Source organism: Dendropsophus ebraccatus, chromosome 1, assembly GCF_027789765.1.
Source record: "Dendropsophus ebraccatus isolate aDenEbr1 chromosome 1, aDenEbr1.pat, whole genome shotgun sequence".
Lineage (NCBI taxonomy): Eukaryota > Metazoa > Chordata > Amphibia > Anura > Hylidae > Dendropsophus > Dendropsophus ebraccatus.
This window is the reverse complement of record NC_091454.1, coordinates 4,320,660-4,348,547: the sequence shown is the minus strand read 5'-3', so window position 1 is coordinate 4,348,547 and position 27,888 is coordinate 4,320,660. Positions and strand designations below refer to the sequence as shown.

The 27,888-nt window shown below is 48.8% G+C and overlaps 3 protein-coding genes across 4 annotated transcripts in view; 1 reads left to right on the top strand and 2 right to left on the bottom strand.

The window, feature by feature from the left end:
• Nucleotides 1-6,451: 6,451 nt before the first annotated feature.
• ETFRF1 (electron transfer flavoprotein regulatory factor 1) lies at nt 6,452-9,170 on the bottom strand. 2 transcript variants are annotated; one of them, XM_069963942.1, is made up of 3 exons: nt 9,105-9,170; nt 8,310-8,399; nt 6,452-6,852 (listed from the first exon to the last, which is right to left on the bottom strand). In XM_069963942.1, exons 2-3 carry the CDS (start codon nt 8,352-8,354, stop codon nt 6,634-6,636), a joined length of 264 nt encoding a protein of 87 aa, XP_069820043.1. In that variant the 5' UTR covers nt 8,355-8,399; nt 9,105-9,170; the 3' UTR covers nt 6,452-6,633. The 2 variants fall into 2 exon arrangements, with proteins under 2 accessions (XP_069820043.1, XP_069820051.1); XM_069963950.1 differs by lacking the exon at nt 9,105-9,170 and adding an exon at nt 8,867-8,934.
• On the top strand, nt 9,118-26,711 carry DNAI7 (dynein axonemal intermediate chain 7). The gene is made up of 15 exons (XM_069963936.1): nt 9,118-9,229; nt 13,660-13,765; nt 15,973-16,064; nt 16,255-16,359; nt 17,296-17,433; nt 17,514-17,660; nt 18,827-18,930; nt 19,984-20,266; nt 20,404-20,512; nt 22,634-22,788; nt 22,867-23,050; nt 23,137-23,351; nt 23,886-24,050; nt 24,494-24,607; nt 26,403-26,711. Exons 1-15 carry the CDS (start codon nt 9,227-9,229, stop codon nt 26,670-26,672), a joined length of 2,190 nt encoding a protein of 729 aa, XP_069820037.1. The 5' UTR covers nt 9,118-9,226; the 3' UTR covers nt 26,673-26,711.
• IRAG2 (inositol 1,4,5-triphosphate receptor associated 2) overlaps nt 26,664-27,888 on the bottom strand; it is a 47,566-nt gene continuing 46,341 nt past the window's right edge. Inside the window, exons 38-39 of the mRNA XM_069963935.1 lie at nt 27,437-27,538; nt 26,664-27,120 (exon numbers count right to left, since the gene is read on the bottom strand). Of these exons, the coding sequence (XP_069820036.1) occupies nt 26,877-27,120; nt 27,437-27,538 (346 nt within the window). The 3' untranslated portion in view covers nt 26,664-26,876. The remainder of the gene's footprint in view (nt 27,121-27,436; nt 27,539-27,888) is intronic.

Here is a 27,888-nt window from a genome sequence, read left to right as displayed (position 1 = left end):
TTGCATCTAAAAAAAAAATGTTTCATGGGTCATAAATAGAACTTAGTCCAAAAAATGAGTGAAAACCCTATATTTACAAAATAGGCACAACACCCTTAATAAATTTCCCCCAAAGTTTGTTTGTTCTCCTTTTTATTTTTTTGGCTGTTTCTATGGGGACTAAAGTAAAATTAAAGTTTTTAAACTTTTTTATTAATTTTTTTTTTTTTTTTGCACCCAGTCTTAATATCTCCAGCTCTGTCTGTTCACATGACTTGTGCAGCAGCCCTGACCTGCTGAATTCATGATTGGAATTCATTCTTCTCCATCATTGCTCGGAATTTATCCCAACTTTTTGATCTTTATTTGTCCTCCCGCTTTTTGAGGACCAGTCCCAGCCATTTGGCTGACATATTTGCCCAGTGACGTGGCATCCATCATATGTAAAAAAACAAACAAAAAAAAAACGCACTTTGGGAGCGGTAACGTTCCTATGGTTGGAACAGGACTCTAGGAAATAAAACACTCACAATTGGTGAGTGGTGAAGCTTCACCACTCACTGCAGACCAACGCCCAAGAGATTAATAACACAATTCTTTCGGGATCGCTACACCCTCCGGAGGATCCAAGTCACCGGTCCAACATGGAAAGGCATAAAAAAAAAAATTGGGGAGCGATCTATTCTCTAGCAACCAACATTTAACCTTGATATCCTTGAAGTAAGTGGGTTACTTACGTCTCGGAGGGGAGATTGGTCAAACTCTTCCCCTGCTGCCAGGAAATCTCGTAGCCGCAATACAGCCAGTCGATGTTGCACTTCTCAGTGAAGGAAAGGATTTCTCCTTAGATCTTCTATGCGCAGCCTATTGAGTCTTCCGTCGTGCTTTACAGCAAGGACCGGAGCAAATTCCTCGATCACATACAACAAGAAAAAGATCCCATTACGGATCAAAAAAATGCAGGGACAAACATAGATCAATATATCAAACAGAATTTTTTATTTAGACAATTCATATAAATAAAATACAATGTATCACATTATCATGAAAAGAAAAAACACACAAAGGAATAAAACACGACCAAACAGATGGAAAAACATACAGGTGGTGAGGGGAGATATACACATACTTTATAGGATCATATATTGCACATGCTATTCAGGATATATGTACTTGAGGGAATGCAGGCAGCCTCCACTAGATGGCGCACTGAATGTAATTATATACAACACTAGATAATGTATAACCTGGCAGAAGCCCTGGAAAGTACGGGAGATACACAAATAAGTGTCTCCCTCACAGAAGATAAACTAATGTCTAAAATTTATAAGTAATGGAGGATGGCTGCATTCAATATAGTCCCACTCACCCTACGCGCGTTTCGCGTGGCTTTATCAAGGGATGTGACATCCCTTGATAAAGCCACGCGAAACGCGCGTAGGGTGAGTGGGTGAGTGGGACTATATTGAATGCAGCCATCCTCCATTACTTATAAATTTTAGACATTAGTTTATCTTCTGTGAGGGAGACACTTATTTGTGTATCTCCCGTACTTTCCAGGGCTTCTGCCAGGTTATACATTATCTAGTGTTGTATATAATTACATTCAGTGCGCCATCTAGTGGAGGCTGCCTGCATTCCCTCAAGTACATATATCCTGAATAGCATGTGCAATATATGATCCTATAAAGTATGTGTATATCTCCCCTCACCACCTGTATGTTTTTCCATCTGTTTGGTCGTGTTTTATTCCTTTGTGTGTTTTTTCTTTTCATGATAATGTGATACATTGTATTTTATTTATATGAATTGTCTAAATAAAAAATTCTGTTTGATATATTGATCTATGTTTGTCCCTGCATTTTTTTGATCCGTAATGGGATCTTTTTCTTGTTGTATGTGATGCTTTTGGTGCATTTTGGGACTAGTTATTTTTTGGGCGTTTTCTTTTATTTTGGATTACAAATTCCTCGATCACAGTGATTTGAAGATAAATTCGGTCATAATATTAAATCAACAAATTTATTCTTTGTCCAACGCGTATCGGAATACCCAATTCCTTCATCAGGGACATAGTAGCAAATAACTGACATACACTTTAAAAATCCCACTAGCTGCTTATTCCTCCTCCCCTTTATATCACTGCCGAGGCAAAATTTGCAATCTAATTCATATAACATATATTTATAAAAACACACATATACATAAATATCTCAACTCTATTAGACAACAAACACATATATATATCAATAAAATTTATACCCTTTCTATCATCTCATTAAGTTCATTGGGTACCAAAGTGTCTAATTTGAATATCCAAAAGCTCTCTCTCTTGCATAACCTATTAAATCTATGCAGCTGAAAAGTTATCCTTTCTATTGGAAATACTTTTAATCCACTATCATCTCCATTGTGAAAAATGACGGGAAACACTGTTTTGGGAATCTATGTTTAATATTGAAGCTGTGTGTATTGACTCTCTGTCGTAGAGATTACTCCAGGACGTAAATAACAAAACCTGAACCACAATTTAGATGATCTTTTATAATTATCTCCTCTTCTGATCTTTCCCCTTTTACCACTTTAGTGCCTTCTGTAATATAATTATTCCCTTCGGACAGATGGCAAGGATAAAAAGGAATTGTACAGAAGAAGATATATTTGAGGAACAAACAAAAATTCTAGAAAAAAGGTTTTTACTGAAAAAATTCCCTAAAAAAAAATCATAGAGGGGGCTAGAAAGAAAGCTAGTGGACTAAACAGAAAAATATATATGAAAGGGAAACGAGATGAAGAAAAGAGAGGAAATACAAGAGAAAAGGAAAAATAATGTTAATTTCATCGCCAAATACTCAAGCAATCATACAGCCATAAAAAATATTTTAAAGAAAAATTGGTCGATTTTAATGAGGGATCCGTTCTTGAGTGAAGTGATCGGTGAGGGTCCCAGCATGATTTTTAGAAGAGCACGAACAATTGGACAACAGATAGCACCATCATACCCAAGATTAAAATCAGGAAAAAGAAAGTATGGGGGAGAAAGTAGGAATATATAAATGTAGGAAAAAATGTGTAAAACATGTCCTGATATTACAGAAGGCACTAAAGTGGTAAAAGGGGAAAGATCAGAAGATGAGATAAATATAAAAGATCATCTAAATTGTGGTTCAGATTTTGTTATTTACGTCCTGGAGTGCCCGTGTGGCCTCTGGTATGTGGGAAGAACCACTCAATCTCTACGACGGAGAGTCAATACACACAGATTCAATATTAAACATAGATCCCCCAAACATAGTGTTTCCCGTCATTTTTTCACAATTTCACAATGGAGATGATAGTGGATTAAAAGTATTTCCAATAGAAAGGATAACTTTTCAGCTGCATAGATTTAATAGGTTATGCAAGAGAGAGAGCTTTTGGATATTCAAATTAGACACTTTGGTACCCAATGGACTTAATGAGATGATAGAAAGGGTATAAATTTTATTGATATATATATGTGTTTGTTGTCTAATAGAGTTGAGATATTTATGTATATGTGTGTTTTTATAAATATATGTTATATGAATTAGATTGCAAATTTTGCCCTGGCAGTGATATAAAGGGGAGGAGGAATAAGGAGCTAGTGGGATTTTTAAAGAGTATGTCAGTTATTTGCTACTATGTCCCTGATGAAGGAATTGGGTATTCCGATACGCGTTGGACAAAGAATAAATTAGTTGTTTTAATATTATCACCAAATTTATCTTCAAATCACTGTGATCGAGGAATTTGCTCCGGTCCTAGCTGTAAAGCACGACGGAAGACTCAATAGGCTGCGCATAGAAGATCTGGGGAGAAATCCTTTCCTTCACTGAGAAGTGCAACATCGACTGGCTGTACGAGATTTCCTGGCGGCAGGGGGGAGTTTGACCAATCTTCCTTCCGAGACGTGAGTAACCCACTTACTTCAAGTATATCAAGGTTAAATGTTGGTTGCTAGAGAATAGATCGCTCCCCAATTTTTCTTTTTTTTTTATGCCCTCCGTGGCATCCATCATGCCAGAGGAATCACAGTTCACCACTTCATCTCTCCCGGATAGTGTTGAATGGACCTGCTGAATTATTCTCCGAACCCGAATGCTCGGCATTTGAGTCCCTGGATGCAGCTGTAGTGAGTCTTCCAACTCCCAAATACTGAGTGATTGGGTTAGGAGAACGTTTATGAACCCAAATACTGCAGCAAGTTTGCTCAACTCTAAAGACCAAGTATTGAGATTATTGTGCAGAAACTTGATTCATGACAAAAGTTTAAAAAGCTTCTGAAACTCTTCTGTACGATCTCCACGATAGGAAAACACTGGAGCAGCAAAATCTGTCACTGTCAGACCTTGTGGCCACTACTATACCTGTCAAAAATGTGGGTAACGCACACCCCATTGGTTGTAGTGTGTATCTTCAGCACTCCATGGCTGAGCAATTCCTAACGGTATTACTGAAGTGTGAACATCACAAGATATAAGACACAGATGGAACTAATCTGCGTCCAAAAGAGGTGGTCCACCCTAGTGTACCCCAGGGCAAAATCCACTGCAATGGGGTTAAACCTATCAAGTGTTATGGCAGGTCCACAGGGCCCAGGACGTCCTATCAAGATGCCAATAGATGCAAGGAGATGTAGACGCAAGACGCCCATAGATGCAAGGAGATGTAGACGCAAGACGCCCATAGATGCAAGGAGATGTAGACGCAAGACGCCCATAGATGCAAGATGTAGACGAAAGACGCAAGGAGATGTAGACGAAAGACGCAAGGAGATGTAGATGTAAGACGCCAATAGATGCAAGATGTAGACGCAAGACACCCATAGATGCAAGGAGATGTAGACGCAAGACACCCATAGATGCAAGGAGATGTAGACGCAAGACGCCCAGATGTAGATGTAGAGTAGAATATACTTCTCACCTTCATCAGTAAGTAGACACAGGCTGGAGGCCCGGTCACTTTTTTTTTTAACCGTATCCGCTCTAGCGTTGTAGTCAGCTTGGACTTTGTCCTATTACTCGGTAACAAACCCTCACGGTCTGATGACGTGCGCTGCCGCTGATGTGTCTACAGGAGGGTCTCCTGATTACTTTAGAATTGCGAAACTCCAGGGAAAGAGAGTCCCAACAAATTAAGCTTATAAAAGAGGCGGGGAGGGGGGGGCATGTACAGTAATATAAAAGTGCGGAAACATCAAGGTACTTGTGAAAATCATGTGTGTACTCAAACATCAATAAACTAAGACCCCAGACCACTAAATAAGCTCAGATTTCAGGCCGGACAGAGTAAGTGACTCCACTAAAGTATCTCAGGCTGCAGACCAGACAGCTAAATTAACGAAAACCCAGCTCAGACTCCTATGTCAGGTCAGAGCACAAAGTTATTTCTGCCTCCAGAGCAGACCCCTAAATCAATTGATTAATTCAGTCCCCAGACCAGACCCCTAAATCAATTTAGAGTCCAGACCAGACTAATCCTCTAAACCAATTCAAATCCCAGACCTGCAAATCAAGCCAGACCCCAGACCAGACCCTTAAATTGTTTTACACCCCACACCAGTCCTCTAAATCAATTCAGAGCCCAGACCCATAAATCAAGTCAGACCCCAGAACAGTCGGGCTGATATGGTTCCCTGAGCTGCTGTATACAGCTCCTGCAGCAGCCGTATCACGTACCGGGCACGGCTGCAGCAGGAGCTGTATACCCGGAAAAAAGCAATCTCCTGTGCACGTGACAGGCAGCGACAGGGAAGTAGTTATCTGGGCGGCTTCACGCCCGTATCTAGTTGCCACTCTCTACCTGTCAGCACGCTCGGAGGGGATGAATGGCAGGCAGAGAGGTCCCTTATTCACCTCTCTTCCTGTCAATCATCCCTCCAAGTGCACTGACAGGCAGAGAGTCATGACTAGATACGGGCGGGAAGCCGCCCGGATGACTACCAGCTCCCAGCCGCTGCCTGTCATGCGCCTGCGGTATTAAACTGTTTTTTCTTGGGTATACACGTACCGCCCGTGGCTGCAGCAGGAGCTGTATACAGCAGCTCAGGGAACCATATCAGCCCGATTGGGCTGATTGGTTCCCTTTAAATCTATTTTGACCCATTCCGGTTCTCCTATTCAGACCCCCAGACCAGATTCCTAAATAAATTCAGGCCCTAGACTAGACCTGTAACCCACCCAGACCAGACTCCTACATTTGTTCAGGCTCCAGATTAGCCCTCCCTCATTCCTAGGCTCCTTTCGGGCCCTGGTCCCCACACAGGTCCTGCTGCAGACCAGGATGTTGTATGTGATATAGAAGACGACATCCTGATCTGAAACAGCCAATTGCTGGGCAGAAGCCCACACCGCTACACTGTAACGAGCCCCCAGCTGTGAGAGTTATCGGAGCAGGATGAGTTTCAGACAGCAGGTGGAAATCCAACAGAACTGAAACATGACACGTAACACATGAGACCTGGCGATAATCTTTATTAGACGTCCTGCTGCAGACAATCTCTGTGTAATCCTATGAATCCGCTGGGATCTGCGTGCTGCGTTGTGTCAGGCCCTGGTACTGGTCCCTGACCGTGCAGATTCGTTTAGCTCCAGATCTGGCCATACTGGGGGTCACTGCCGTCCTCGGGAGGTTCTAGGAGCCCGGACCGTCCTCGTAATATCGCTGTTTCATCGCCCGATACTTGCGCAGGAAATATAAGGCTTCCAGCTCCTTAATGACAAACTCCCCGCGGGCGACCAGCTCCCGAATCTTCTCAGGGTCGCTGACATCTTTATTCTTCATGAAGGCTTTCTTCAGCCGCTCCTTAAAGAACGCTTCACCTCTCGGGTATTCCCGACCCAAGTAGAGAAGCTGCAAGGAGAAAAAGAATGGATGACAAGTATGTACAGCAACACGCCATGGTAAGTATGTACAGCAGCACGCCATGGTAAGTATGTACAGCAGCACGCCATGGTAAGTATGTACAGCAGCACGCCATGGTAAGTATGTACAGCAGCACGCCATGGTAAGTATGTACAGCAGCACGCCATGATACGTATGTACAGCAGCACGCCATGATAAGTATGTACAGCCGCACTCTATGATATGTATTGTGGACATGTCACTGGTAAAGTGCTCGAGGGGATGTACATCTCACCCAGGTTAATACGTAGCGTGAGATGGTGAGTCCAGGAGGCATCTGTGCTCAGCAGTGTTATGCTGCTGAGCTATTATTTATTATTGCCGGGCCTGGACTTACATGGAATGGCAGGTAGGTTTTGGTAGTGGGACTTGCCATTCCCTTCCCCCCGATCAAGGTCAGGTTTAGGGGTCAGGTGTTTCTGACCCTAATCAGCCTGACAAGGTAAAAGCCGTGCAGAGGATCCAGTGTGGTCTCTCAGCCAGGGGTGAACAGCCTGCATGCTGATTCTCCTGGGAGCAAGGAATCAGACGCTGCTGGAGCATATATATATACCCTGCGGTATCTAGGTGAAAGACGCACTGTTTGTCTAGCGTCAGATAGGTGAAGAAACCTGTTAGTAAGCGCCCAGACGGGCAAGACCTTTTTGTTGTGTTCTTAAAAGCGCGGTGTTGCTGTATTTCTGTTTGCTGGACTGTTTATGCTGCAAATAAACGCCAAGCTGTTATTTTACAAAGCCAAGTCTGCTGTGAACTGTGTCCAAACACACCATCCCCCGGGAAGATCCCTACAGTATGTACAGCAGCACGCCATGATACGTATGTACAGCAGCACGCCATGATAAGTATGTACAGCAACACGCCATGATACGTATGTACAGCAGCACACCATGATATGTATGTACAGCCGCACTCCATGATAAGTATGTACAGCAGCACACCATGATAAGTATGTACAGCAGCACACCATGATATGTATGTACAGCAGCACTCCATGATATGTATGTACAGCCGCACTCCATAATAAGTATGTACAGCCACACACCATGATAAGTATGTACAGCAGCACACCATGATATGTATGTACAGCCGCACTCCATGATAAGTATGTACAGCCGCACTCCATGATATGTATGTACAGCAGCACGCCATGATATGTATGTACAGCAGCACTCCATGATACGTATGTACAGCAGCACTCCATGATATGTATGTACAGCAGCACTCCATGATATGTATGTACAGCAGCACTCCATGATAAGTATGTACAGCCACACACCATGCCATTCCATTCATGTAACAAAAATCAATGAACAGTAAATAGGAAATATATACTGGTACATCGCTCATGAACCAGGAGGCTCAGGATGAACACAGCTATAGTTCCCTGTATGATAGGGGGGGCTTACGTTCTTGTACAGCTTCACGACCTCTCCTCGTAATGGATTCGCCATCTCCAGGCCTGCGGGACGTCACTCAGCACATGATGGGGGGGAGGGCTGTGAGGATACAGACACATATGAACCTTCCTTTACTGTCACTTTAAGAAAAACTTTTCACAAACACAAAAATGTTATCAGAGCCGAAGTGACATGGCAGTGCCCCCCCGCGCGGCTGATAGTAAGTCTATGGTGTCTGTCTGCTGTCCGGAGCCCGATAGGGGGGGAGAAGCGCTCAGCCGCAGGCTTCTCCCAACTCCCTCACTCCAACCAATCACAAGTTTTCAAACATTTTTTAAAGTGCCGGTAACACTTTATCCTCCTAGAGACCTCAGTCAGTAGGAAATCTAGATGGGGGGAGGGGGGCGCCACATGTCCCCCCATAACCGATCAGTGACCCCATGGGCGCCCTCAGTATACAGCTGGGAGTTGTAGTTCTGCCATTCTCCTGGTGTATACTCCTGGAGGCGATAACGTTTCGTTTCTATGAATTTCACCCACATAAGTTTAATTTAAAAAAAAATTACATTTCAATCCTAAAAGTTAATAGCTTTTTGTAAGGTGATGAGGCCCCGCCCCCTGCTGGTTACCATAGTGACACGTAATAAGGAAGGTAGAGCTGAAACTACAACTCCCAGCCTGCCCTGCGCGGAACCCCGGGATGACTGAGGCGCCGCTGATGTGTAGGGATGTGTATGTGGGCGGGGATGGGGTGCTGGAGGATGCTGGGGGTTGTAGTCCCCCTCAGCGCTCCCCTGTACTGACCTCCAAGCTACTTCCGGCAACAACGCGGCACCTACTTATGACGTCACTATCCGCGCCGCTCCCAGAAGCCCCCGCGCGGTTACCACAGCAACAGGGACGCTGCAGCGAAAATCAGCGACAACATGGTGAGGGCTGGAGGGGCAAATAATCAGATGGGGTAATAATCTGGGGCAGCTATGGGGGGTAATTATAAGGAGGGGCAGCTACTGGGGGGCATTGAGGTATAGGGGGGGTTGTGGGGGTAATCTGGGTCAGGTATGGGGGTATTTATAAGGAGGGGCAGGCAGTGAGGTATGGGGGGGGGGTAATAATCTGGGTCAGGTATGGGGGTATTTATAAGGAGGGACAGGCAGTGAGGTATGGGGGGGGGTAATAATCTGGGTCAGGTATGGGGGTATTTATAAGGAGGGGCAGGCAGTGAGGTATGGGGGTATTTATAAGGAGGGGCAGGCAGTGAGGTATGGGGGTATTTATAAGGAGGGGCAGGCAGTGAGGTATGGGGGTATTTATAAGGAGGGGCAGGCAGTGAGGTATGGGGGTATTTATAAGGAGGGGCAGGCAGTGAGGTATGGGGGGGGGGTAATAATCTGGGGCAGGTATGGGGGTATATATAAGGAGGGGCAGGCAGTGAGGTATGGGGGTATTTATAAGGAGGGGCAGGCAGTGAAGTATGGGGGTATTTATAAGGAGGGACAGGCAGTGAGGTATGGGGGGGGGTAATAATCTGGGTCAGGTATGGGGGTATTTATAAGGAGGGGCAGGCAGTGAGGTATGGGGGGGGGGTAATAATCTGGGTCAGGTATGGGGGTATTTATAAGGAGGGGCAGGCAGTGAGGTATGGGGGGGTAATAATCTGGGTCAGGTATGGGGGTATTTATAAGGAGGGGCAGGCAGTGAAGTATGGGGGGTAATAATTTGGGGCAGGTATGGGGGTATTTATAAGGAGGGGCAGGCAGTGAGGTATGGGGGTATTTATAAGGAGGGGCAGGCAGTGAGGTATGGGGGTATTTATAAGGAGGGGCAGGCAGTGAGGTATGGGGGGGTAATAATCTGGGTCAGGTATGGGGGTATTTATAAGGAGGGGCAGGCAGTGAGGTATGGGGGGGTAATAATCTGGGTCAGGTATGGGGGTATTTATAAGGAGGGGCAGGCAGTGAGGTATGGGGGTATTTATAAGGAGGGGCAGGCAGTGAGGTATGGGGGGGGGGGGTAATAATCTGGCATGGATTCCCTGTGACTGGGGTTACAGCGCCCCCGGCAGCACATCGGGCAGTGTGACAGGCTGATCTTTGGGTGCGCGGCTTCAGCCCTTATCTTGGGATGTAACTACCTCTGTAGCAGCCATAGTATCAGGGGCCCGGTGACCACTCCTGCAATACACGGGGCCCCCTGAGCTGTCAGGCAGCTGTTGGCTGAGCAGGGGCCTAGCATTTCTAGTTACCCCCTCCTGATGTTTAGCGCACTATTTGCCCTCCTCACCGCCTTTCCTTTGTTACTTTGGTCAGTTTTGCAGTTTTATATCAGAGATGATTATCAGGTGTCAGGACGTTATCAGCATCACTCTCCGTGTATTATAGATTATTATTATATACAGGGGGGACAACAAGTATCTGATCCGCTGCCGACCACCTACACAGGATGGAGAGGTAATATTACTGATCGCCTACACAGGATGGAGAGGTAATATTACTGATCGCCTACACAGGATGGAGAGGTAATATTACTGATCGCCTACACAGGATGAAGAGGAGGGTGTAATATTACTGATCACCAACACAGGATGGAGGGGTAATATTACTGATCACCTACACAGGATGGAGAGGTAATATTACTGATCACCTACACAGGATGGAGAGGTAATATTACTGATCGCCTACACAGGATGGAGAGGTAATATTACTGATCGCCTACACAGGATGGAGCTGGGGATGTAATATTACTGATCACCTACACAGGATGGAGAGGTAATATTACTGATCACCTACACAGGATGGAGAGGTAATATTACTGATCGCCTACACAGGATGGAGAGGTAATATTACTGATCGCCTACACAGGATGGAGAGGAGGGTGTAATATTACTGATCGCCTACACAGGATGGAGCTGGGGGTGTAATATTACTGATCGCCTACACAGGATGGAGAGGAGGGTGTAATATTACTGATCACCTACACAGGATGGAGAGGAGGGTGTAATATTACTGATCACCTACACAGGATGGAGCTGGGGGTGTAATATTACTGATCACCTACACAGGATGGAGAGGTAATATTACTGATCACCTACACAGGATGGAGAGGTAATATTACTGATCACCTACACAGGATGGAGAGGTAATATTACTGATCACCTACACAGGATGGAGAGGAGGGTGTAATATTACTGATCACCTACATAGGATGGAGAGGTAATATTACTGATCACCTACATAGGATGGAGCTGGGGGTGTAATATTACTGATCACCTACACAGGATGGAGAGGTAATATTACTGATCACCTATACAGGATGGAGCTGGGGGTGTAATATTACTGATCACCTACATAGGATGGAGCTGGGGGTGTAATATTACTGATCACCTACACAGGATGGAGCTGGGGATGTAATATTACTGATCACCTACACAGGATGGAGAGTTGATACCATAGAGTTGTATTTTGTTCTCATCTGACCACATGACCTTCTCCCATGTCTCCTCTGGATCCTCCAGACGGTCACTAGTCTGGACATGTGCCGGTGTGAGCAGGGGGGCCCGGACATGTGACGGTGTGAGCAGGGGGGCCCGGACATGTGACGGTGTGAGCAGGGGGGCCCGGACATGTGACGGTGTGAGCAGGGGGGCCCGGACGTGTGCCGGTGTGAGCAGAGGGGCCCGGACGTGTGCAGGTGTGAGCAGAGGGGCTCGGACGTGTGCCGGTGTGAGCAGGGGGGCCCGGACGTGTGCCGGTGTGAGCAGGGGGGCCTGGACGTGTGCCGGTGTGAGCAGGGGGGCCCGGACGTGTGCCGGTGTGAGCAGAGGGGCCCGGACGTGCGCCGGTGTGAGCAGAGGGGCCCGGACGTGTGCCGGTGTGACCAGAGGGGCCCGGACTTGTGCCGGTGTGACCAGAGGGGCCCGGACACGTGCCGGTGTGAGCAGAGGGGCCCGGACACGTGCCGGTGTGAGCAGGGGGGCCCGGACACGTGTCGGTGTGAGCAGGGGGGCCCGGACACGTGTCGGTGTGAGCAGGGGAGCCCGGACACGTGCCGGTGTGAGCAGGGGTGCCCGGACACGTGCCGGTGTGAGCAGGGGGGCCCGGACATGTGCCGATGTGAGCAGGGGTGCCCGGACATGTGCCGGTGTGAGCAGAGGGGCCCGGACATGTGCCGGTGTGAGCAGAGGGGCCCGGACATGTGCCGGTGTGAGCAGAGGGGCCCGGACATGTGCCGGTGTGAGCCAGGGGACCTTGTGTGTCCTGCAGGATATAATCCATGACGGTGTAGTGTTACTAGTAATCTATGAGCCTGTGGTCCCGACTCTCCTCAGGTCAGTGACCGGCTCCTCCCGTGTAATTCTGGGCTGGTTCCTGACCTTTATCACAATCCTTGTTACCCCAGGAGATATTACATGGAACCCCCAAGTGACAGCCATCTTGTGTTTCTTCCATTCTCTAATAATTGCACCAACAGTTATCACCTTCTCACCAAGCTGCTGCCTATTGTCCTGTAGCCCATCCCAGCCTTGTGCAGGTCTACAGTGTTGTCCCTGGTGCTCTTTGGTCTTGGCCATGGTGTAGAGGTTGGAGTGTGATGAGTGTGAGGACAGGTGATTAGTATACAGGAGATGAGATGACACAGGTGCAGGTAATCCAGGTAATGAGGGCAGAGGGGGAGGAGCTTCTTATAGAGACATTGACAGCTTTGTGAGTGGCAGAAGTCCTGCTGGTCGGTCGCTGACTAAATCCTTATTATATGGAATAAAATGGTGACTAATTATCTATAAATCCTACAATGTGATTATCTGGAACGTTTTATAGATTCTGTCTCTCACAGGTGAAGTTACTGACCAGACATATTGTGGCCCCCCCCAATCCTGTGTAGGTGGTCTGCATCGGATCAGATACTTGTTATCCCCTCTGTAACAGCAGCACAGAGGAATAAAGCCTGAGGTGAAAGGTAGAGCGGTCCCGGCCCTGTATGTTGTGTCAGCTTACTGCTCACCGCCTCAGGGGGTCCCCAGTCCGCTGTCACCCCCACCTCTGCTCTATGGTAACACATCCTCTCCGGCGCGGTACTGATGAGGTCGTCCTTCGTTCTCCATCATCGCTGTTGGATGCTATAGAGGCATTTATTGTATTCTGGGGATGCGGAAGGCGGCCATGTTTGATGGTTATGCTGTCATGTTCCTAGAGTCCCCCCCTTATATATCTGTATACAGCCATGTGAGTCCTGGAACGATTGTCTATTAGTCATACACCATACTGGGCTGTGTCTTCTGCTTATATCCTCTGTGCTGCTGGTATATGATGTATACGAGATCAATATTATACATCGTTATAACCTGCGTTTCCTTCTTCAGTCATCAAAAGCGACGTCGGCCGCCTCTCGGAAGAAAGGAAAGGTCAGCAAGGCGGAAAAACTGCGACTACAGAAGGAGGAGGAGGAGCGGCGGCAGCGAGAGGAAGGTGAGGGAGCGGCAGGGGGTCTGCAGACTCCTCCCCCACTCTGCATCCTCCCTATATATTACACATCCCTTAGGGTCCTATTACACAAAACGATTTTTAACGACTAACAATAAACGATCACAAACTAGATTTTTTATCGTTAACCTGAAGTCGTTCACCATATTACACAGAGCGATAGTCGTTAGTTACAATCGTTACTATGATTGTTATTGCGATCATTTCTATGACCGTTTATTCCTTGTGATCCCAGCAAAACGATGGACAATGTGCAATTACACTGAACGATTAGTGAAAAAATGTGGAACTTGAGCGAACGAACGTGGAATTACAGCGAACGATTGACGATAATTTTAGGTTCAGATCTAAATCAACGACATACGAACGATTTTTCGATCGTTGCCTGCAATTACACAGAACAATTATCGTTTAAATACGAACGGTTTTACGATTTTTCGCACGATAATCGTCCCGTGTAATAGGGCCCTCAGCCCAGCATGGCCTCAATGACCCGGCGACAATCTTCATGTTTGCATTTTGTTTTGCCCCTTTATTCCTCCGTCTGCTCGGCCATGTGAGGGCTTGGGGGGTTTCAGGAACAGGTGTATTCTGTAATGGCGTCTTTCATTCCACCATAAAATGTATGAAAAGACCCCAAATGTAATACTTATGGGGGGACATTGGGAAAAAAAACATTGATCAGCACTATCTGCACATGGAGTCTGCCTGAGGCAATTACATAGCATTGATCAGTGTGATCTGCACTCTGCACATAGTCTGCCTGATTCCATCACATAGCATTGATCAGTGTGACCTGCACTCTGCACATAGTCTGCCTGATGCCATCACATAGCATTGATCAGTGTGACCTGCACTCTGCACATAGTCTGCCTGATGCCATCACATAGCATTGATCAGTGTGACCTGCACTCTGCACATAGTCTGCCTGAGACCATCACATAGCATTGATCAGTGTGACCTGCACTCTGCACATAGTCTGCCTGATGCCATCACATAGCATTGATCAGTGTGACCTGCACTCTGCACATAGTCTGCCTGATGCCATCACATAGCATTGATCAGTGTGACCTGCACTCTGCACATAGTCTGCCTGATGCCATCATATAGCATTGATCAGTGTGATCTGCACTCTGCACATAGTCTGCCTGATGCCATCACATAGCATTGATCAGTGTGATCTGTACTCTGCACATAGTCTGCCTGATGCCATCATATAGCATTGATCAGTGTGATCTGCACTCTGCACATAGTCTGCCTGATGCCATCATATAGCATTGATCAGTGTGATCTGCACTCTGCACATAGTCTGCCTGATGCCATCATATAGCATTGATCAGTGTGATCTGTACTCTGCACATAGTCTTCCCGAGACCATCACATAGCATTGATCAGTGTGATCTGCACTCTGCACATAGTCTGCCTGATGCCATCACATAGCATTGATCAGTGTGACCTGCACTCTGCACATAGAGTCTGTCTGCCTGATGCCATCATATAGCATTGATCAGTGTGATCTGCACTCTGCACATAGTCTGCCTGATGCCATCATATAGCATTGATCAGTGTGATCTGTACTCTGCACATAGAGTCTGTCACTTACACAGCCGCTCCTCACCAGCTCGCTTCATAGCCACACAGCAGATAGCAGCGCACGGGTATAGCATGGGTCATCTGGGGGTTAAAGGAATTTTCCACTCTTTATTGTCACGGTGTCACATTGTGTCCAGCTGTCAGTATGGTCACATGACCTATCCCACAGGATTCTCACCATCAGCCAGTGCGGTCATGTAATTATCACACATTACTGGACCATGATGCTTCTCCTAATTAGTTCATACATTGTAACAAACCCTCAGCTGGAAGAAACATTAGGTCAGGAATACTATGCAGCTCAATGGGAACAGGATTGTTCCCATTCACTGACAGGAGGCAGAGATCCTGAAGGTAGCAGCACAGATCTCTCACTGGCCCTGAGACATTGTTACAGTGTATCAGCCTGGAATCCACAGGCTCACAGGGGATCAGATGCAATTGTAACGAACCCTCAGCTGTGTGTCGTACTAGGTGCAATGTTCACATTCACTGACAGCAAGCAGACATTGTATAATATACTAAGATCTATAAAGAGTTGCAGATTGTTATACGGTGAAGACATTTCAGATTTAACTCTTTGTTCCCCACATCTGTAGAAGAAGCCCGCCTTCTGGCCGAGGAGATTGAAGCAGCGCGCCTGGAGAGGGAGAGACTGGAAAGAGAAGAGCTGGAGCGGCTGGAGGCCAAGGTGAGACCTAAGTGGCTTATAACAGGGAACAATAACAGCCTTCAGCCAACCTGTGGCTTCACAGCTGTTGCAAAACTACAACTCTCAGCATTCCCGACAGCCAAAGACTGTCAGTGCATACTGAGAGTTGTAGTTTTGCAATAGCTGGAGAGACACATATCGTATAGCTCATATCTCTTTCTTGTAACAGCAACTGGAGCACAGAGAGGAGGAGCTGGGAGAGTGCCGAGCACTGGTGGAGGAGAAGCTGGAAGCCGCTGCTCGGTGGAGGAAGGATCTGCGGATACGGGCGAAGGTGCGAGCATGCTCCAGATCTGCAGCATGCAATACTATATTGTGACCACCGGGGGGAGACATAACAGCACATATAGTCACATTAGGCTGCAGCATGTAATATTATATAGTCACCACCGGGGGGAGACATAACAGCACATATAGTCACATTAGGCTGCAGCATGTAATATTATATAGTCACCACTGGGTGGAGACATAACAGCACATATAGTCCCATCAGGCTGCAGCATGTAATACTATATTGTTACCACTGGTAGGAGACATACCAGCACATATAGTCCCATCAGGCTGCAGCATGTAATACTATATAGTCACCACTAGGAGGAGACATAACAGCACATATAGTCACATCAGGCTGCAGCATGTAATACTATATAGTCACCACTGGTAGGAGACATACCAGCACATATAGTCCCATCAGGCTGCAGCATGTAATATTATATAGTCACCACCGGGGGGAGACATACCAGCACATATTGTCCCGTCAGGCTGCAGCATGTAATACTATATAGTCACCACCGGGGGGAGACATACCAGCACATATAGTCCCGTCAGGCTGCAGCATGTAATATTATATAGTCACCACCGGGGGGAGATATAACAGCACATATAGTCCCATCAGGCTGCAGCATGTAATATTATATAGTCACCACTAGGAGGAGACATAACAGCACATATAGTCCCATCAGGCTGCAGCATGTAATATTATATAGTCACCACCGGGGGGAGATATAACAGCACATATAGTTCCATCAGGCTGCAGCATGTAATACTATATTGTCACCACCGGGGGGAGATATAACAGCACATATAGTCCCGTCAGGCTGCAGTTTGGTTTGTTTCCCTCGCTCCCTCTCCTTGGTGCTGTATATAGGGGGCAGTATGGAGCAGACCCCCTACACTTACCCCGCTTACCTCTTACCCTGATTGTTGACAGTGGGATCGCTACATGCTGTGTGACGGAAGCCCCGATCCCACCATCCCCCAGGAGATTAACACCTTCATGAGTCTGTGGAGCGAGGAGGCTGAGGAGGATTTCCAGTCGGTGCTGAATAAGAGCTGCCTGGTGCTGAGTGTGAGTTGCCGCCCCCTGGTGGGCACAGAGTTTGCCCGCAGCCCTGTCACCCTGTAATGCGGGGTCTTGTGATTTTACAGCTGATGGATGAGCTGGAGTTCCTTCTCGTGGACACCCCGCCGGAGGAGGTGGGAGAGGCCGAGGCTGCACAGTACACGCACACAGTCCGCCAGCTGCAGGAGCTGCTACAGCGCAAGTTCGATGACGCCACCGAGCATCTGCTGAAGGTGCTGATCACCTGATCTACTACTCTACAATACTAAGAGTGTACAGAACGGGGGGGGGGGGGGGACCCTATATACTAATACTGGGGAAGATTGCAGGAGCCGAGTCTCCTGTGCCACCAGAACATATAGACGCCGGTCAGCAGTGAGGTATAACGTGTGAGCGCAGCTCCGGAGGTGACCGGATTGTAATCACCTGATACATATAGAGTCCGAAAGTGACCAGACTGTAATCACCTGATACACCTCACTGCTCACCAGTCTTTATATGTAAATTGTGAGCGCAGCTCCGGAGGGGACTGGATTGTAATCACCTGATACACCTCACTGCTCACCAGTCTTTATATGTAACTTGTGAGCGCAGCTCCGGAGGGGACCGGATTGTAATCACCTGATACATATAGTCCGAAAGTGACCAGACTGTAATCACCTGATACATATTGAGACCGGTGAGCAGTGAGAGGTAATGTGAGCGCAGCTCCGGAGGTGACCGGGCTGTAATCACCTGATACATATAGAGACTGGTGAGCAGTGAGGTGTAACTTGTGAGCGCAGCTCCGGAGGTAACCGGGGTGTAATCACCTGATACATATAGAGACTGGTGAGCAGTGAGGTATAATGTGTGAGCGCAGCTCCGGAGGTGACCAGGCTGTAATCACCTGATACATATAGAGACCGGTCAGCAGTGAGGGGTAACGTGTGAGCGCAGCTCCGGAGGTAACCGGGCTGTAATCACCTGATACATATAAAGACCGGTCAGCAGTGAGAGGTAATGTGAGCGCAGCTCCGGAGGTGACCGGCTGTAATCACCTGATACATATAGAGACCGGTCAGCAGTGAGGGGTAACGTGTGAGCGCAGCTCCGGAGGTAACCGGGGTGTAATCACCTGATACATATAGAGACCGGTCAGCAGTGAGAGGTAATGTGAGCGCAGCTCCGGAGGTAACCGGGGTGTAATCACCTGATACATATAGAGACCGGTCAGCAGTGAGAAGTAATGTGAGCGCAGCTCCGGAGGTAACCGGACTATAATCACCTGATACATATAGAGACTGGTCAGCAGTGAGGGGTAATGTGTGAGCGCAGCTCCGGAGGTAACCGGGGTGTAATCACCTGATACTTTGTGAATGATAAGTGATTGCGCTGATCTGCTGATCGTCTCGTGCAGAATGCGGCGTCGCTGTCTGATATCGATACCGGGAACATGCAGAAAGTCGTAAAGAATAAGAACGTCACCCTCTGCATCTGGGCCAATCTGAAGAAGAACCCAAGGTGAGACCCCTCCCCACAGACCACCATACACTAGGTGTGACCCCTCCCCACAGACCACCATACACCAGGTGAGACCCCTCCCCACAGACCACCATACACCAGGTGAGACCCCTCCCCATAGACCACCATACATCAGGTGAGACCCCTCCACATAGACCACCATACACCAGATGTGACCCCTCCCCACAGACCACCATACACCAGGTGTGACCCCTCCCCACAGACCACCATACACCAGGTGTGACCCCTCCCCACAGACCACCATACACCAGGTGAGACCCCTCTCCACAGACCACCATACACCAGGTGTGACCCCTCCCCATAGACCACCATACACCAGGTGTGACCCCTCCCCATAGACCACCATACACCAGGTGTGACCCCTCTCCACAGACCACCATATATCAGGTGAGACCCCTCCACATAGACCACCGTACACCCGTTGTGACCCTTCCCAATAGACCACCATACACCAGATGTGACCCCTCCCCACAGACCACCATACACCAGGTGTGACCCCTCCCCATAGACCACCATACACCAGGTGTGACCCCTCCCCATAGACCACCATACAGCAGGTGAGACCCCTCCCCATAGACCACCATACAGCAGGTGTGACCCCTCCCCATAGACCACCATACAGCAGGTGTGACCCCTCCCCATAGACCACCATACAGCAGGTGTGACCCCTCCCCATAGACCACCATACAGCAGGTGAGACCCCTCCCCATAGACCACCATACACCAGGTGTGACCCCTCCCCATAGACCACCATACACCAGGTGTGACCCCTCCCCATAGACCACCATACACCAGGTGAGACCCCTCCCCATAGACCACCATACAGCAGGTGAAACCCTTCCCCATAGACCACCATATACCAGGTGAGACCCCTCCCCATAGACCACCATACAGCAGGTGAGACCCCTCCCCATAGACCACCATACAGCAGGTGAGACCCCTCCCCCATAGACCACCATACAGCAGGTGAGACCCCTCCCCATTGACCACCATACAGCAGGTGGTGCAGTTTCTGCTCTCTCGTCTATACAGGTTCCGGGGTTACGACTTCCAGGAGGAGGCGGCCATCTCCTTCGAGCTGCCGAAGCCCCTGGCCCTGAGTAACATCGCCGTCCGCATCCTCCACACTGACTACGACCACCTGTCCTGTCACAGCCAGACGTTCCATCCTCAGGTGAAGGAGCCGGACGAGACTCCACCTGCCGAAATCCTCGTACCGGAGAACGAGACCGGAGACTGGAAGCCGGAGGGGGAAGAGGGGGAGAAAGCTGCCCCTGAGGAGGAGGAGGAGGCGGCGAAGGCCGAGGAGAGGAAGGTGAGGACACTACACCAAGTCACTGCTCATACTGAGCCTCCTGGTTCATAAGTTACATGTCCTAAACCACCAGCAGATGCAGCCACAGCAGCACAGAGGAACTAACTCATACCCCTGCCGTCTTCTCTATACCGCAGAGCGTCCTGAGCGCCCCCTCCCCCAGGGAAGATGGGAACGAGCAAGAGGAGAAGATGGCCAACGAGGTGGAGAGGAAAACCGAGAGTGCGGCGGGGGAGGCCAGTGAAGGTGGGTGCGGGGTAACAAGACCCCATCACATTCTGGGGTCCCCCCATAGAGAGAAGGCTCCATTACCTTACATCCCATACGGGGAATTCCTGGCAGGACATGGGAGCTTTAGTAGTATTGACTCCTCCCCCACAGAGAGTACAGGCTAATAGCCCCTCCCCCATAGGCCAATACCTCACTTCCCCCACAGAGAATACAGGCTAATAGACCTCCATAGAGAGAATAGGTCCCCCCCCAGACAATATGGTGTCCGTCTTCTACATAAACAAACAAGGAGGCGCCCCATTGTCAGCCATTCTAAGAGAATTGGGGAAGATCCTCACCGGCTCAGTCCCGGGAGGATGGGCATGGAGTCTTGTGGTATTCAACCAACCAATTGCCTGGTGAGAACCTCGAAGAACGGTCAGATGGCGTACGGTAGGAAAGCAGACACCCACATTGTGTTCCCTGTGCCAGGCGGACAGAGGTGGTGGTGTCCATAACTTGGAGCTTCAGCCTCGCCTATATAGATTTCTAGCAACTTCTATGATACTGAGAGTGTTGGTGAAGATCAGACAGGATCAGGTGACACCATTTGGCCGAAGCGATCCTGGTTTGTCCGGCTCATGTCTCTGAGTGGAGGGAGGTGCTGGAGGCTTCCACCACGCAGAGTCTGTGGTCTCCCTATCTGACAGCCTGGAGGTGGACCAGTTCCTTGTTATAGCCCATGGACTTTTCCGACAGGGTGTTGGATACGTTTCTCGCTGAAGAAGTGAGGCAACCAAGAGGTCATACGCTAGAGTCAGGGAAGTGTTCCAACCTTGGTGCACCCCTAGACGGATAGACCCCAGTGGTCCTTCAGTCCCACAGATACTAGAATTCCTTCAGGACGGATTCTACAAGGGGTTATTACCTGGTACCCTGAGGGTGCAACTGGTGGCCATGTTGGTTTTCCTGCAGAGAAGACTACTTCAGATTCAGGAATTAAAGATCTTCATCAAGGCTGTCACCCGATAGACCTGGGTTTGCAGATCCTTGACATTTATCCTCAGTATAGTGATAACCTTTGAACCCTTCTCAGAGATTCCGTAACCATGAAGACCCAAACTTATTACATCAGCTGGGCGAGCGGGAGAATTCCAAGCTTTCTCCACTTCAGAGGCCTGTACGACCTTCATGTCACATAAGGTTCTGCTAAGGATCCTTCTAGACGCATGGACTTGGGGGCCGTAAACGAGCAGCACTGAGATGCAGTCTCCTTACACCGGACGAGAAATCAATCGGCCGGGCTGCACAAACCATCCTTGTTTCCCCATTGACAGCACGGATTCCCTGTTTACACAGTTAGACGTGCGTCCGATAGCGATAAACCTCAAAACCGTTTGTAAAGACCCGATCAGCCAAGAATCGGGCGTTTTCCCGCGCCTAAGCTGCTCGCTATCACTTTTACACTAGCTGATTATCGGCCACAGGAGCGTTTCTAGCATCACCCCCTGCTGATAATGGGACGTGTAAAAGGCCCTTAAGGTTTCTGCCATCTTTCGCCCCCAGGTGTCCTTTCTTTTCAAATTTAAACCAGATTGTGTCAATTCCGACACTCTCTCCGGAGTCCGTACAGAGGATGCCCAGAGGGAGAGGTTAGATGGTGTAAGATGTCGCAGGATGGAAGAATTCAGGAGATCACTAAATCTATTCATAGAGGCAGCAAAGCTTCCAGCGATCTCCAGGTTGTATCAATGTGTATTTCCCTTAGTCCCATCAGTAGCACAAGGTTCCCGCCCACTGTTGACGTTATAATTGACTGGCTGTTGTGGGGGAGTATGTACTAGCCCATATTCCCTGTGGAGGAGGAGTCAATACTGTTAAATGTTACTTTGTCCTGCCGAGCAAGAATACCCCGTTATTGTGCCGCCGAGGGAAAACATTAACATTCAGACTGTTATCTTCCCCATAACAGCGCCACCCCTGTACACAGGCTGTGTCTGGTATTACAACTCATCCCAATCACTGCAGTAAAGCATTTAACCAGTGGACAGGGGTGGTGCGTTTTTGGAAGAAAGCAGCCACGTTTAATCTAGTACAGCCCCTTTATGAGCCTGTGACATCATCAAAGCAGATATCACTTCCCTGTATATTATTCAGGTCAATCCCCGACACCGATGCTGCACGAAGAGGAGATGCTGGAGGAAGACGTTGTGGATTTACGTCAGTTCACAAGTCTGGGCGGGGTCTATTATCTGGATGTCCTTGTCCTGCCGCCGCAGTGTAAGCAGGTGAAGGGCTGGAGCATGGTGCAGGTGAGAGCAGAACAGTGAGCGCAGCTCTGGAGTACAATGCAGGATCTCTTACACTTGCTGGTCTCTTTGGCTGTGTAGCTGGTGGCTGGAGGTCTGCAGAAGTTCCCGTACCCTCAGGAGTCCATCCTCTCCTCCAGTCTGGGGGTGTCGCTCCAGGAGAAGGACATGGAGGGCCTCATCTCCCCAGTTGGCGTTACCTTCAGAGTTCCTGATAACGTCATCTTCTTTGAGGAACCTCAGGTGGCTCGATGGGACCCAGAAAGTAACGTAACAGGATACAATTCCTGTCCCCGCCCCCTCGTTTGCAAGTTTAAGTTTTATAATTTTCTGATTCTTACTGCTCTTCAGGCAGGAACTGGAAGACGGACGCGATCGCCAACAAGAAGTACAATGCTGAGCGGCGGGAGCTGAGCTTCAGGATGGACGCCTTCCACACCTTCACCCTCATCCAGGAGTCTCACCTGCACATGCCCTACGAGTCCTGGGAACTGACCCCCAAGGGCCCCAATGAGGTGTCGCTAACCATCGCCTCCGCCTTCACCGACATCCAGATAGAGATCAAGGTAAGGCCCCAGCTCATCCATGCCCTCCAGGAAAAAAAGCCTTTAAAGGGAAACGCCAGAGAATGGTTTTGTTATCCAAATAAACAGATGTCAGATAGTTACATAGATTTTTAATTTACTTACTATTTAAAAATCTCCAGTCTTCAAGCACTTATCATCTGCTGTATGTCCTGCAGGAAGTGGTGTATTCTCTCCAGTCTGACACAGTGCTCTCTGCTGCCACCTCTATCCATGTCAGGAACTGTCCAGAGCAGGAGAGGTTTTCTATGGGGATTTGCTGCTGCTCTGGACAGTTCCTGACATGGACAGAGGTGGCAGCAGAGAGCACTGTGTCAGACTGGAGAGAATACACCACTTCCTGCAGGACATGCAGCAGCTGAGAAGTACTAGGAAACGAGATTTTTTTGAAAGAAGTATATTGCAAATCTGTATAACTTTCTGACATTAGTTGAAGTCCCCCCCCCCCCCCCCCCCCCCGGAGTATCCCTTTAATTATATGAAAACTTGACTAATATTAACATTCCTATGGCGCAGAATGAGCAGTGCCGCCTCGCCTCCGTCTCCAGCGCTGACGGTGACCTGTCTGACCTCATCGGGAGCTGGATGACACCTCTACGCCTCAGGGCTGCCATGAAGCGTGTCGGACTGAACATCTTCCCTGCAGAGGATTCTGGGAAATATGTCAGCATCAATAGAAAGGTAACTACTGTAGATATACACTCCTGGTCTGGTATAGTAACATCACACATATAGTCATGTGGGATGGGGGCTAACTCCGCCTCTTCCATCACAGATATAGCCATGGGAGGTGGGACATAGCTCCGCCTCTTCCATCACATATAGCCATGGTAGGTAGCTCCACCTCTTCCATCACACAGTACAGCCATGTGAGGTGGGAGGTAGCTCCGCCTCTTCCATCACACAGTACAGCCATGTGAGGTGACAAGTAGCTCCGCCTCCTCCATCACACATATAGCGATATGGGATGGGAGGTAACTCCACCTCTTCCATCACATTGTCTTCTCTATGGTTTCTTATTGTGCTGTGAACCTGAATCAGTCAGCTGTCTCCGTTGCGCTGTCATATGGCTGACGCTGAGGTTGGAGTTTATTAACGTTACGCTTTAATCTGGTTTATGACAGAACGAACAATTAGAGAAAATGGCGTACAAGGAAATGGCGCTGCTGTCACCTTCATTTACCTTCGGTTGGAGCAAATGGAACCACAGCTGCGGCTACGAGCACATCATAGTGAAGGTACAGGATCATGAATAAACTGACAACAGGGCGGGGTCACAGCAGGAAGAAGGATAGAAGATGCTGTTCTGCTTCCACAGGGCCGAAGATGCTGAAGTGGAAGGAGGGGGGTTTCTTACCTTTACAGTCGGCTTATATGTTGATTTAAAAAAGAATTATGAAAAATGTTAGATAGTTCAGTGCACTTGGGGCGGGATTAGAACCTTGGTGCACTATGTTCCCGCTACCTTTCATGAATAATTATCCAACCTTCGGCAGTGACGAGCGGCCAGAGTAATGTCATCTCAATATTCACGCAGGCTGGCTGGTCAGTGCACCAAGGGCTGTAGCCCCGCCCCCAGTGTACCAAGGGCTGTAGCCCCACCCCCAGTGCACCAAGGGCTGTATCCCCGCCCCCAGTGCACCAAGGGCTGTATCCCCGCCCCCAGTGCATTAAACCATCTAAATCTTCTGCTTTAATATGTTAAAGAGAACTGCACTGGGGATGAATTGGAAGAAAAATTACCTTCTTCCTCAGCATCTCCTGGCAATGAGAACGGTAGTTTCCCTTTAAACAGCAGGAACAGGCCCAGTTGTTAACTTTGTTTTCTATTAGTTCCTAATTACTCCTGGAAAACATGTGTCAAGATGGTCCAGAATTGTATCACAGGGAACACAAGTGCCTAGAGGAGTGAGATGAGGAAGAGTGTGGTGGAATCATGGGGAGGGAGGGGGGGGGGGGGGGGGAGGAATCACACTGTGCGGGGGAGGAGTGTGGAGTATGGAAATATCACAGTGAGTAGGAAGAGTCAGGTGAGGAGGAGTGTGGAAAAAAAATCACAGTCGGGTGGAGGAGTCAGGTGAGGGGGAGGCGTGTGAAGGAGTAGGGTGAGGGGGAAGTGTAAAGGAATCACAGTGAGGGGGAGGCGTCAGGTGAGGAATCACAGTGAGGGGGAGGAGTCAGGTGAGGAAGAGTGTAGAGGAATCACAGTGAGGGGGAGGAGTGTGAAGGAGTAGGGTGAGGGGAAGTGTAAAGGAATCACAGTGAGGGGGAGGCGTCAGGTGAGGAATCACAGTGAGGGGGGGGAATCAGGTGAGGAATCACAGTGAGGGGGAGGAGTCAGGTGAGGAAGAGTGTAGAGGAATCACAGTGAGGGGGAGGAGTGTGAAGGAGTAGGGTGAGGGGAAGTGTGAAGGAATCACAGTGAGGAGGAGGGTGGCAGAATAGTAAGGGGGGAGGAGGAGTCAGGTGAGGAAAAATGTAGAGGAATCACAGTGAGGAGGAGCAGGAGGAGTAGTAGGGTAAGGAGTATGGAGGAATCACGGTGAGGGGGAGGAGTAGGGCAAGTGTGGAGGAATCACAATAAGGGGGAGGAGGAGGGCGAGTGTGGAGGAATCACAATAAGGGGGGGGAGGAGGGCGAGTGTGGAGGAATCACAATAAGGGGGGGGGAGGAGGGCGAGTGTGGAGGAATCACAATAAGGGGGAGGAGGAGGGCGAGTGTGGAGGAATCACAATAAGGGGGAGGAGAGGTTTGGAGGAATCATAGTTGGGGGGAGGAGGAGGGCGAGTGTGGAGGAATCACAATAAGGGGGAGGAGAGGTTTGGAGGAATCATAGTTGGGGGGGAGGTGGAGTCAAAATAGGGAGGAGTAGAGCCTGAATGTCTCACTCCTGGTGACACTGGCCACCATCTGTCTCTGACCTCCTTTCCCTGTCTCCCCCGCCCCTCTAGGCCAGCGCCCCCTCCTGGTTCATGTTGGCATTGCTCATTCTTAGAGACAGTGGCTTCTTACATAAGATCTGTTACCTTCCAGGTGCGGGAAGGTTCTGGATCTGGCAGCGAGGCGGACTGGTCCCTGTACATGGTGAGTCGGCAGAGGACCCAGCGCCTCAAGATCTCGGAATCCAGCGACACCTTCTCGGAGGATCTGTACGAGGGCAGTGAGTTCCACAGCACCCTGTATCACATGATCCGAGATGACTGCAGCTCTGAGGCCACCGAGCGGCTCCATCACTCGCACCACCTCTACATAGACTGTGTGTACCAGCTGCTGAACGCCACCAGAGTCCTCACCTACTCATAAAGGAAAAACTTTATTGAATAAATACAACCACCCCACTCACACAGTAAAAAACCACATATGCCGATCCAGCCTCACCCCTCCACCTCGGGGGCTGGAATAAAATATATATAATATATACATAAGATTAAGTTATCTTCTAGCCGCTCACCCGACGTCTCACACAATGTACAAAACCTCCAAAACAGATAAAAAGTTCTCGGTGCTTCACACGGGCGGGGGCGCGTTATGGCGGAGACCGGTGTACGGCCACAGCAGCTGCTGCACCGAGGTCCACGACACACCGTTACCCACAGGAGCGCCATCCACTGGTTTATGGAAGGAGAGTCCCGTGAGGAAGCTGATCAACGTGACCAGGAAGACAACGGCCAGGGCCGACACCACCAGCGGCTTGTTGATGGTCGTGACAGATCGCTTCAGGTCCGACGTCCAGGACAGCACTTTACTGTAGCTGCAAATGGAGGTTGTGATTAACATACAAAAAATTTACACCAAATTCTGCCCAAAGGGAAACCCATTATGCTTTATCCTCCAGTCACATCCAAAGCTGCAGTTATCCAACATCACTCCCTGCTGCATTAGTGTCTGTGCTGAGCAGCATTCTGGGTTACGCCATAGAGCACATGTGATGTGGAGCACAATTCCTACAGCGGGATGCAGGTTAGAGCAGTGCATTATAGGAACACTGTGGAATTATGGAATCAGCATTATGAATGCAGCTCTGGATGCAACTTCATAGCCTCAACTTAAAATCAGGCAACACTTACAGAGAGTTGGGGGTGGATGGCGGGAGGGATTTCTGGCAGTAGCTGTACTTCCGGACTGGTTCTTCTTTTATGTCTTCCTGTAGTTCTGCGCACGGCTCATCCCTGGTGGAGGATAAGAGAGGGACGGAGGTTACTATGGAGGGTGGAGTTCACTGTATGGAGCCATGTATATGACTGGACCGATAAAGTAAAAAAGAAGATGTGCCAGCTGTGGTGATGAGTGGATCCGGGGACATTCGAGTTTCAATGGTTCAGCCAAACTTGGGCAAAGAAAGTTCTAGAACCCGGATACAAACGCCATTCAAGTCAACGTGGACAATCGACTGCAGGACACAAGAGACGGATCCAAAGTGCTATGGCTTTCTGCAGTGAGGAGGAAGAGGACGTGAGGGGTGATCGAGGTCCCAGACCCCAGATGGGCTGAAGCCGATAAGAGTCCGTAGCAAGAGGTG

Bases quoted from the DNA above. Each gene is read 5' to 3' on its own strand.
- ETFRF1 (XM_069963942.1), bottom strand. From the start codon at position 8,354: ATGGCGAATCCATTACGAGGAGAGGTCGTGAAGCTGTACAAGAAC. The intron at 6,853-8,309 runs GTAAGCCCCCCC...TTCTCCTTGCAG, and splicing joins TCGTGAAGCTGTACAAGAAC to CTTCTCTACTTGGGTCGGGA.
- DNAI7 (XM_069963936.1), top strand. The intron at 18,931-19,983 runs GTGAGACCCCTC...TCGTCTATACAG, and splicing joins AATCTGAAGAAGAACCCAAG to GTTCCGGGGTTACGACTTCC. The intron at 20,513-22,633 runs GTGGGTGCGGGG...TATATTATTCAG, and splicing joins GGCGGGGGAGGCCAGTGAAG to GTCAATCCCCGACACCGATG.